Source organism: Diadema antillarum, unplaced genomic scaffold, assembly GCF_040938485.1.
Source record: "Diadema antillarum isolate AM-2024a unplaced genomic scaffold, OU_Dant_1.0 seq00000303_RagTag, whole genome shotgun sequence".
In the NCBI taxonomy this organism is placed as follows: domain Eukaryota; kingdom Metazoa; phylum Echinodermata; class Echinoidea; order Diadematoida; family Diadematidae; genus Diadema; species Diadema antillarum.
In genome coordinates, this window is record NW_027271326.1 from 508,217 (window position 1) to 520,864 (window position 12,648).

At 40.0% G+C, this 12,648-nt stretch overlaps 1 protein-coding gene across 1 annotated transcript in view; it reads right to left on the bottom strand.

Moving 5' to 3' along the window:
• Positions 1-806: 806 nt before the first annotated feature.
• Positions 807-12,648, bottom strand: part of LOC139730364 (BMP-binding endothelial regulator protein-like) — a 46,269-nt gene continuing 34,427 nt past the window's right edge. The window contains exons 11-14 of the mRNA XM_071641231.1: positions 9,029-9,080; positions 3,208-3,534; positions 1,784-2,120; positions 807-954 (exon numbers count right to left, since the gene is read on the bottom strand). Coding sequence (XP_071497332.1) covers positions 807-954; positions 1,784-2,120; positions 3,208-3,534; positions 9,029-9,080 — 864 coding nt within the window. The remainder of the gene's footprint in view (positions 955-1,783; positions 2,121-3,207; positions 3,535-9,028; positions 9,081-12,648) is intronic.

The following is a 12,648-nucleotide window of genomic DNA, read 5'->3' on the forward strand; positions in this document are numbered from 1 at the left end:
GATCTTGTGGGTAAATGCACAGCTTTATTATTCTAACACGTTGTATCTGTTCCCTAAGTCGAATATACTATATGCTAAGTCCACATTACTCTCCGTTGCATCACCTCTGATACTAAGAAAATTATGACATTTGATAATCAGAGAATGACAGTATTTTCCACGAAATTTCCATCAATCAGAACCACAAAAATATGAAATAAAGACCATTTCCTTTACTGCTGCAGTTTTCATTACTTGTGTAAATTTGACCGTCTTGACAGTTCTACTTTTTCAGTCGACTGAATTGTAATTATCAACAAGGAATATTATTCTCCTTTCATTTTGCACACTGTGCCATACGAGAAGAAGAAGAAGAGGAAGAAGAAGAAGAAGAAGAAGAAGGAGGAGGAGGAGGAGGAGGAGGAGGTGGAGGAGGGGGAGGAGGAGGAGGAGGAAGTGGTGGAGGAGGAGGAGGAAGAGGAGGAAGAAGAAAGAGGAGGAAGAGGAGGAAGAGGAGGAGGTGGAGGAGGAGGAGGAGGAGAAGAAGGAAGAGGAGGAGGAGGAGGTGGAGGAGGAGGAGGAGGAGGAGGAGGAAGAGGAGGAAGAGGAGGAAGAGGAGGAGGTGGAGGAGGAGGAGGAGGAGGAGAAGAAGGAGAGGAGGAGGAGGAGGAGGAGGAGGTGGTGGAGGAGGAGGAGGAGGAGGAAGAGGAGGAAGAGGAGGAGGTGGAGGAGGAGGAGGAGGAGGAGGAGGAGGAGGAAGAGAAGAAGAAGGAGGAGGAGGAGAAGAAGAACTTTTTTTTAATCGAAGCTGTGTCATGGTTTGTCCTTCATTTCCTCTTCTCACCTGAACAGATTTCGTTGTGTGTGTAGTCCAGGTCGATGCCCCGCCTCTTGCATTCCCGGATGTAGGCCGAGATGGCTTCACAGGCGCAGTTCTGGCCCTCGGGACACTCGCACATGTCCGTCAAACACGACCTGGGTGGGGACAACATCAGAATGTTTCTGATTAGTTTGTTTTTATTAATTATTAATTTCTCTTTTTTTTTTGGGGGGGGGGGTGGGGGAGGCTATCAAGAATCATTACTATTTCTTTTACACTAATGCATCATGCTTTTATCTTTCCCCTTTTTCAGAATAATTTTGAAGAACCGAATCAATCAAATCAAATCAAATTAAGGTGTATTCTTTTGACATCATGGCCATGACGTAATTGAATACAGACCATGATTTTGGCAGCTAATGTTACGAATTTGGCTATCAACAATGTCGTGTGGACGACGCATGTTTATAGTTCGATAATTATGTAGAGTTGACTAAAAGTACTTCGTGTATGTCACGGAGACAACTATAACACTCTCTTTACGGTGCATAATTACACACCATACAATCTTGTTTTCATACTTACGCATCGAACACTCATTCTAGTACATTCTTGACGAAAACACAACCCCTCTCTAATTCCTCTTCCTCCTTTTATATTTCTATCTCAATCCCTTTTTCTCTCTGTTCATTCATGGGAACACAAACCCAGTGATTAAATGGATGTGAAACTGAATCTCATATGCATGGTATAAACATCTATATCATTGTGTATGCTACTTTACTTTATACTACAACATAATACTAATTTGTTTTTTTATAATTATGACATCCTTTAGTCCAATATCCTGTCTCATTACCATCACCGAATAGATACATTGCACGTTGATTAGGCCTGTGTCTCGTGTCTTATCATTGGGCAGACACTCTTCGTAATTTGTCAAGTTGTCAGTTCCGAATTCCCGCCTTTTTTTCTCTCTCTCACCTGTAATATGACTTTACATTCACCACGCCATGGCAAGGTTGGAACGGCTCCGACTGTAGCGCTCGGCATGCCTGCCTCGCTCGTCTCCTCGCTCCCCTATCGTCCCAGCACAGGTACTTGAGCTTGTTCGGTACGTTCGTGTCACACATCTTGGTGCCGCCGATCCGCCACGATTCGCCGAACGTCCGAACGTCGTTCGTGAAATCGCCCTTCATCGTTCGCAGGTCGTCGTGTCTGTCCGCGTTGTAGTTGCCGCACAGTCCGCACATTTTGCTCTTGTACTTCGGCGGCACCGACAGTTCGACGAAGCTGTCGCCGTCCCACGACAGCGTGATGCCTGTTGAATGAACAGGTGCAAACAAGTTTCGTTCACACTTCTCAATGCCTTATTCATGGCAATGCTAGAGGGTTGGGCAATGGTGCTTTTCTACTGTGACAAATTAACCACGAACACTGCATCGTCTGCAAGCATCATTCATTCCATATCTCTTCAATCAGGGTGAAATTCTTTCTGCACTTTGCGCAAGAAAAGTTTGTGAACAACATTTACGAAATTCTACCGGGCGGGTTAAAGATAAATATACTAAAGTTGCGGGGGAGGGGGCTACTTTATTAGTTCTATAATATAGATCTCATGTGGGGACCGTAATAATTATTATCATACCAACTCATGGAATCATTCCTTGCACCGTATCATACGGTGGTAAATATTCAAAAGAAGTCTAAAAAATTCCATTTGCTGAGGTAAGTAGGTATATAACTGATGTGCACTGCTTTAATGGAGACGCTGATTTTACGTGGAATTATGTTTGACCGTAGGGATGACTATGAGAGAGAACTATGTCGTTGTTTTCCATTTGTCTTTTCTTTACGAGAGTCATAACATTGCCATCGAGTAGATCCATTCGCACGCACGTCCTGTACAATGCAACCTGAGTAATCCTACATTCTACTTGTTTGGGTGTGCTGTTTCATTGTTGTTTCCGAAGCCATAAATCAGAGCGATTTCACGCAAGGGCGCCATCTATTGATGAGCAAAGCTTAGAGAAGAGATTTATGTTGATTTGTAAAAGGCGCCATGAATAATGTCTTCCTTTGTTCAGGTCTTACCGAGCGGGCTGAAGGACAATATGAAATGTTCTCCTATTGTTACTGTACTTAGGAAGCGGAAGGGATAAAAGGGCATACAGTTTAAAGTACATGTATTGAGGCATGCACAATGCAGCTTTTCTCCGCTTCAAAATGACTAACAACGTGTTACATTTATGTTGTCGTTTGTCGTGAAGTCGTTGGTCTTATTCACAGGCCTACTTAATCTGAACAAAAAGACAGGAATTGACTGCTGAAGTTTTATTAATTGCTCGATCTTCTGTGACAATTACTGGTGCTCTTCGTCTTGTGGTGAGTGTCAACCAATAGCTAACCTGACTTTGTCTCCACTATGACGTTATAGCTCTCCCTGTAGATTCGGAACGATGACGTCACACTATAGGGCAGCGTCACCGTGTCGTAGTTCACCCGTACCACGTAGTCTTGCATCAACCTGATGGCGTACCCGTCAAACGTGAGAAACACTGTCTTCGTCCAAGAGAACGATTTCGTGTGGCGCCCGTCGTTGCGAACTTTGACCCGGAAGTCGTTAGTGACGCAGTCCGCCGCCAGGAGATACTTGCAGCGCCCTTGGAAGTTGAAGAGACGACCGTCGAAAGACCGATAGTGCGGATCTCCAAATACCGTGCAGACACCATTTTCTGTTGGAGAAGGCAGAATGGATGATTGAATACCCTTAACACATAAAATCACCACATTGACGATGCAATTTAATCATATAAGATGTAATCACATTGTTAGCGAGTTGTTGTCATGGTGGTATTCCTACACAGCACCAATATAGCCCCCTAACAGGGATTAGGAGAGTGCCAATATTCCTCTGGTAGACTGGAATGATATCTATACTCGCAGTATAATAGCTATGCCCTTAATTAATCTGTTCGTATATGCAGTGATAAGTATAAAAATGCACATAACAAAATGCTGGAGGAATCTTCCATCATAAAATCGTTATAATTCCTCAAATTCGGCCATGACCATGGTGATATGTAAGCTGAAAGTAAGTTGCTTTTCATCGAACCTGTCAAAATTTCACACAAATACAAAAAAAAAATAGTGGAAGATTGTTCCGAAAGTTAAGATCGAAAGGCAAGAAGTTACAACCCCCTAAAAGAAAGACAACTAAACACTAGGGTATAAAAATTAATCTAATTCTCCGTCGTAAAGCGCCTAGCTAATTCGAGTTGAATGTGGGCATTTTTTTTTTCTCGAAGCAAACGTGTACTTGAACATTAATATACTAAAACATCAACATTAAATATCTTTATTCGGACTTTGAATAATTTTACTAAGTTTCAAGAGAGGTTCACAAGCTAAATCATCATAATTATTATATCCCGCCGATGTGTTTTCGGTGAATCGCGAAGTTTTCCAAAACGGCAGATGATGAAACTGTGCGCGATCGGAATTTTCTGTACACAGCCCATCTGATTACTGGCCTTCAGACAAAATGATTGTCAAAGAATGGATGGATGAATGATCGCCATACAATAAACTATGAATCTCTACGAAACCAATTCCATTTCAACGGGCGCAGATTAAGAGCTGGCTCCTGCCAGTCTGCTAAATGGATTTTGGGGAAACAAAAAGAACTATTGCCTTCACAAAGACGTGACTACAAGCATACCATCAACCTCCATGATTCTAAAAAGGAACAATTATCGATATTAGAGAATAGAAATGAAATGGAATTAATTGGATTAATTGGATCGCGGCATTATCCAATCAAACGACACTGTGACGTGATATTGTGAAGCAAACGTCAGAGGAAAGCTCAGCAAAGAGCAATAACCCTCGCACGGGGAATCCTTGCTGAACCTTCTATGGTACCCAATAGATTGTTATAACAATTATTTCGGAACTTTGGACAGCAGAAAATGATAGCCGCGACAGAGAAGGAATAAATTTATTTCCTTATAATCGCATGACAACATCGACACACTTATACTATATATTATATTAATGTATCAAACGATTAGAGTCACTGTATGAAGTTATCTTGAGTAAACATTGGAGACACAATGGGAAAGACCCAGTAATGGTTGAGGTATGGAGGGAGGGGTGAATAGTATCGGTGTAATGTGCTCAACAACAAATATAATAATAAGATAGGAAGAGATTTACACCCCCGTTCCCTGCAGAGTTCACCACGGATTCAACTCCAGCGAAGTTTTAAAGTATCCATCAAACTTTGCAAGAGAGAACTTAATCATATACACTTAAAAGGAAAAGCCAGCAAAATTGTCTTTGCCACAAGGAAGTTTCCAAACGAAGCATTGTGCTCCTAATGCAGTGCTTGCCATTCGAAGCCTCGGTCTTTTGATTTCAGTCTTTCCCACTGGAGACACTTGCCCCTTCCCAGCAGCCGAAATGAAAATGGGAAATAATTGCACTCTCCGCAGACGTGAAAAAAAACCTGGATTATTTCTGTTAACCAGCCTGAACAGAGGAGACAATGATTTCCCATTCACGAAGAGACGATCGTAAAAACCGGTGCACACAATGAAGAGATAAATTCGATCGTCGCTATAATAGTCCATTCCCCTTCCCAATCTGTAGAACCAATGCTTGGAATATAATATTATTTTGTCTTCTCTTCTCTCTCTCCCCATCTCCCCCCCCCCCACCTTTCTCTCTCTCTCTCTTTCCCACTCTCTACTAAGATTTTTTTAGTCTTTTTTTCTATTTTTACTTTTAGACGGTATGATAACATGATCACATCCATTATTTCCTCGCCCATACCTTTCACATTAAACTCGACCTCTACCTTGGTTCGTGCCTCGATCATGCGATGGTTCTAGGCTTGACAACTTTGTGGTAAGGAGACCTACCTAGCAGTGAGTCACCCACTTGCGATATCAACGTATTTTATACATGCTTATATAATATTCGTATGGATATGTAAGAGAGAGAGAGAGAGAGAGAGAGAGAGAGAGAGATGGACGGATCGTCTTCTGTAAAATGATAGTGTGGATAGAAGTAACGGTATAAAGGCAAATAATGACACTTTGAATAGGACCTTATAAGCAATGTTCAAAATCGGTCTTTATCAATCTACCTACGCAGGGGTGTTTCTCCAGTTTTTCTTTACATATCCAGGATTTATAATGTAACTCTATTCGCTTATGACATTATATGATTATCATCATATTCATAATCCATCGAGCTGGCTATGATAGATTTTGAAAATGACAGATAAATTTAGATATGCAAAATAATTTTGCCATTTTGTTTTTTGAGTGATCTACGCATTACAAGTTCCGCTTTTCAGTAGAACACTCTCTTTGTTACTTCCTGTAACCACTGCACAGTATGCACTGTTTTGATTTGCTGCTTCAAAAATATATGACTTATTAATGTATACTTTGTATTTATATAACCTTTCTGTTGGGCGGATATAAAACAATACCATTTAATTGAATCTTCGAAGATGAGCAATGTTTCAAATAACGAACCAATGATGAACGTGTTCAGAAAAAAAAAAATGTCAACTGATAATTAACATCGGATATGCCCTGGAGCAAAATTCACAGCGAGAAAATTAGTCGAGTATGCATCGGGGTCATCCCACTAGACCGACACCCACGAGTCATACAGCCCACGAATTCGACACTGAAACAAGGTCCATGAGTCATACAGCTTACGAGTCATAGAGCCCATGAGTTCGACACTAGGTAAAAACAGCCCACGAGTTCGACAGATACAACATTGGGCTTAATGTGTCGGTCTCGTGGACCTTCTTAGCTTAGTGTCGAACTAATGGGCTGTACGACTCGTAAGCTGTATAACACATGGGCTGTATGACTTGTGAGCTGTATGACTCGTGGGATGTATGACTCGTGGTTGACAGCATCGTGACGTGCACCCGCATGCATCTTCCCACGTGTTAGTCACGATTGATGGAAACAAAGTCTTTTTTTTTTTTGTAATTACATTCTGACGCAAACGGCAGCGTTTTTCGGTACACTAGATGCACTTCTTGCGTCATCTTTCAAAGGAGGATAAGGAAGAGGAAAATCCTTGGGAACATTGGAGAGAAAATGCAGGATTCATCTTTTAGAAATTCGTGTGAAATGAAAACCTCCCCTACTCACATGAACAACAATGCGAGGTCAGCCTTTCGAAAAGTATAAATAGGAGAATGTGACATAAATTCGGTTCAGGGAGTTCCTATTTTCAGACATCGATTTGATAAGGGAGAAAGAAGAAGAGTTGTTTCCGTTCTAATTTCTGATTTCATATCATGACATTATTATCTGATATCCCTTGCCAGGTGGTTCGTACATACCATCCATCACGCCCCATCTGTTTTCCACAGACAGTTTAAAGAGGGGGCAAACTACAGTTTGGCTTACAGATAGGAAGGGGTAAAAGGAGGGGGGGGGGGAGAAAAATAAAGAGATTTAGAGAGGGGGTAGAATAAAAGGACGAGGCGGAAACTATGTGACAGATATCATCAATTCCCATGTGACGGCTCAAATGAAATCCGGGCTATTTACAAAGGGGGGAAATTACTTATTTCTTATCGCCCTATTTCAGAGCGCTTGAGATCCAATCACACACTATAAAAGCTTTGCCAAGTGAGGGTTTATCTCCCATAATTGGCGGTTTTTCAAGAGGACAAAAAAGAAGGAAAAAAGAAGAGAGAAATGTCGTCACATAACGAGGTGTTGAAGAATAGAATGGCTCTTCAAACAGTTGGGTAATGTAAACGTTTCAAGCCGAATGACGGATGTGCAGATCAAAATCTATGGTTTCGTCGTGAGTTTTGCTTCACACAAACCAGATAAAATATTTGCTTTCCCCCATCGATTTTATCTCACTTACCTATGTACACCTGACACCCCAAAACCGCTTACGTCTTTTTCGTGCAAAGCCATTTTTTTTTTTTCATTCGATCTTTTGCGTGGAACCCAGCGTGTACCCATAATTTCAATGTATTACAATGACACCGCTAAAGTTACAATTCAACGCATTGTGCCTTTTGACAGTGATGTATGGAACGCCTGAGGGTAATATTTTGTGAATGAAAGTTAGCTTCCCATAGATTGGCACGAATGAAACGACCTTGGCAAAGCAATTCTCACATACGGCACCAGGGCATGCGAGACGGCATACGAAAGGGCATGCCCTGTACACAGTCATGTCTCCGCCGAGTTCGTTTAGTTAGCTCTTCCTTTTTCCTTGGTCATGTGTATTCCGAAAAGATTTGTGTTATTATTCGGACACAATTTTCTACAAATATTTGATCATTGAGCCATCAGAATGATTATTTACAACTGCGTCACGCACGCCAGAAAGACAGCAACAGAGCTTACGAAATACTTGTTGAGGAGCCAATGTTTGGTACGATGAATTTAACTTTAAATCTAAGTTTCCCAGAATGACTGATGATATCATCAGAACCCATAGTGAAATTACAAACAGACAGACAATGATTGGTACAGAGTTTTCTTATCTAATTATAGCCATCTGCATACGTAGAAGTGTTAAACCCTCCAATATAATTGAGGATTTCATAATCTCGCGCTGAACGGGTTAAACCTCTTTTTTTTTTCTTTATATTTGAGTAGGCCCTATTTCATAGAGAGAGTAGTGTGTCTTTGGACAGTGCATTCCGCTGACTTCTCGAATAAAGATACAACAAGCTACATTTACTTGTTGTTGCCATTGCAAAGAATGCAATGTTTCTATCATCATGTTAAATATTGATTAATTGTATTTATAATGTAATTACTATTTAGTAATTAATGATTGTTATATCAATAATTATAATATTAATTAATCTGTATTAAACTTTATAATTTGTGCTTCTTGAAAATGTTAACAATATGATTTGTCAAAGGAATAGCTCACAGCAGCAGCAGCTAGGGTCTATATCACCTTTTGTTAATAGAAATAAACCGCAACTGAATTGAACGCAATTGAAGCTGCCTTGAAGACAGAGATGGTATAGTCTTTTTTATCAGGCTGATATTATAAACTATTAACCATACTATCTATGATAATTGAATCATATCAGGACGTTGTACAACCGGAAGTGACTCGCATTGGATCGATTAACACTTCATTTGCATACAATTTAGGAAATAATATTGTAGACCAATGAATCAATTTTGGCGTAGATATACTTACTTTCTACACATCTTGGGCAGCATTCTCCAGTTGGTCTCTTCAGTTCAAAGTTCTGAGTAAAACAAAAGACAGAGAGATTGTAATAAGTGACATGGACACTCTAAACCAAAATAAAATAATTGAGAGGAGAATATGATATGGAATAAAATTTTCATCGACAACAACTTTGGGTATGGCTGTTTTGTTTTCTATTCTATCAGAAAGATAGTTTTGCCGTGATTATAATCTTTGTTCTGTGCAGTACAGCAATCAATGTGACCAAGTACCAGACCCTGTTGCTCATGTTTGTCGTGACGTCACTAGTCACGTGCCACTTGAAGTTTATCCCTGTCAAGTGACTCTTTCCATATTACTACGTTGTTTGTTTGTTTGTTTGTTTGTTTGTTTGTTTTTCCTGAGGAAGGATAGCCCTTTGCAATGCAGTGATTGTATTCGTACGTGTTCCGATTCATCTGTTTGTCACAGGCCATGATACAACTATTACTTGCAAGGATAGTTTAGTTTGGTGAGAAATCATACCTGTCGCGTGGTTTTATTTCAATTCATAAGAGGTATCTAAAATGTGTTGCATGGGGAAAAACAAACAAACTTCCTTCTATCAAAACTCCATCACATTCCGCTTTTTGAAGATTTTGGCACCTATTGCTTATGAGAGTTTTTTTTTCCTTGTTTGCTTCAAAGGAAAAACCTTCGGGAATAAAGCATAGAAAAACAGCCACCCGTCTGATCGGAATTTTTAAAATTCATTTATTGATATCTTGCTGTTTGCGATGGGGGAAATTCAATTTGAAAGGGTGCAAATTCTTTTGGTATAAATCTCAGTCGTGTCGAAACTGATTCGTATAGCAAAATCATATCAGACTTCAGGAATCACAAAATACATTCTAATGACAATACGTACTAATCTTGGTATAATAGTGGAGGTTTGGTATCCACGGCAGGTTGACTCTTGACGCAAGAGGACCGTGAAAGGTTTTGTTTGCGTCATGCGAGTGTTGGCTTTGCTTCCCTTCGACTGTGTATGATTTGGTCCGGAAATAAACATAACATACTTTGTATGTCTACGTTTGTAAAATTCTAGTCTGGAGCGTTGGTAGCGTCTTCATTTGTGTCTATTCCTATTACTTATTGGGGTGCTAGAAATTTAGGTCAACCGGGCGGATACTTGGTCCGGCCTTGGCCCGAACACGGTGAAGCGAGATCCGCACCCCTGATGGCGCCAACTAGAGACGCGCCTCAGAAATCGGGACCAGGGGTCGTCAAACTCTCAGAAGGTTACCCCAAACAGGTACAGGATTCCACCTCAAGACTGCTTAAACCTTTTAATGGTCCACCAGCCTAAAATCCTATTAACATGGTGCACAACTACGGTTTGTTAGGAGTTCAAAATCCGTTGCCAGCTTTCTAAGTAAAATAGAACCCACATAAATGCACATAGTTATACATATTTGACACACTTGATGTTAACACGCACCAGTATGGACACAACAAACTCTATCACTGTTTGGATGATCCGGCGGCTAATAGATAAACACTTTCAATCAGCTAATTGATACAGATTGGACATAACCAGCAACAGTGACCATGCAAATGGCTATGTCACATAGCCCGACATTCCGAGATATTGCCTATATCTCACTCATTTACTGCAGAAGTATCATCACTGTTGTTATTATCATCATTATCAATTCTTTATAATTATATGAGTAGTAATATCGTTATCATTTTTATCATCAATTCTTGTATTACTGCTGTTATTGCTATCATCATCATCATCATCATCATCATCATAGATCTATGATTGTTCACATTATATTCATCATGATCATCATCTATTACCATTATTATCAACTGTTAGCAGACACTTCCCTTCTGCTTGGCACATCCAACACAGACAAATTCCCACACTCCATTCGACATGAACAAAAAGGACATTGTTCAATGCGCACCTAGAATTACGTAATCTCCCTTACACCCGCTGTCTACAGACGACAGCAAACCGGAAACATCTTCAGTTCACGTGAGATCCAATGTGTTTGAGGAATTCAATAACAATGCTTAAAAACCATTTCAAATCCCCTATGTCTTGGAATCGATTCAAGGACAAACCCCGAGAAATTCAATTGATTTTTCTCTCTCTCTCTTTTGCTTTAAAGCACGAGCAGTCAAGCGAGACTAAACTGAGGTTAGCTACACTGCTCGGACTCATTTCTACGGATTGCATTTATCGTTTTCCTCGGTAGCCAGGGCCCTGGGCCAGACCAGGTAAACCAAGATATACTGATATATGGATATGTTTCTCTCTGTCTTTCTCTGTCTCTGTTTCTATCTCTCCCTCTTTCAATCCATCTATATTCCTATACATATGTAATATAATAGATATCTACCTATCTCCATATCTATCTATGTATGTATCTATCTATATATCAATCTATCTATCTATCTATCTACCCATCCATCTATCTATCCATCCCTCTATCTATCTATCTGTCTATCTATCTATCTATCTATCTATCTCTCTCTCTCTCTCTCTCTCTCTCTCTCTCTCTATCTATCTATCTATCTATATATCTATCTATCTATTTATATATCCATCTATCCATCCATTTGTCTTGTTTCTCTGTTAACGTTGGCAGTATGATATCATTCATTCCTATACTTTATCTTCGAACACAGCATTTGCCCGAGCGCTCTTTTCACATTAACGGTGAGCAAATAAGATTGATTTGAAAATTATCATTACATAGATTCTAATTACAATTATCATCACGTAGGCCTAATCAACATCAAGGGAATAGGTATTAGAGGTGCTCTCATTGCGAACGGCCAGTTATCAGTCCTACTTTCATGAATGTTCTGTCTTTATTGAAGTGATGTGATTTCTTCGTTGGTAAACGCCTTTAATTTCTTCTCTCTTTATCAAACAATTGACTTCTCACAGTTCTTGAAACTTTGAGAGGGCTCTAAAGAAGGACAACAGCCTCAGTCCATGTGGTGGTAGTAGTTGCAAAGTTTTAAAGTATGTCCTGCATTGGAGCTTAACATCTATGAAAAGTCTCACTGAAATTTTCACCAAAAAAGTGTTGAAAACTATGACTTCTCATTCGTCATTAAGGATCACATTCTATCAAATTGTTCATTTTATGGCATTTTAATGGCAGCTACTTGTTCCTTATTTTCTGTTCTGTCTAATCTATTATTTTGCAATATCTTTCAAATCGATTCATATCATGTTTAAATGAACTTTTCACAAAGAAATGTGTCTCAATCGAATGACACGGTGTTGCTGTGGCCTGATTTTTTGCAAGAGGTGAAACTAATGTGTTTTCTTCAGTGACCATTTGTTTACAGCTTGCTTGGGCATAATCGCCTTTTTTGCCGTTATTGAGCTAGAACGACTGGTCGCCAGATTGTCCGCGCCGCAGTACACGTGACTTTCTTTTTCCTTGGGCTGCGAAAATCGCTACTTACTGGATGCATGATTGCCCAAATAAAACCCATGGTATATTGATTTGTATGGCTTCTGTATGAGGCAATGTCTCGCTTTAAGAACACCATTCTCACATCCGATTGGAAACAGTGTTCCAGCCCGCGAGGAAGTGCATGCGTTTTATCGGCTT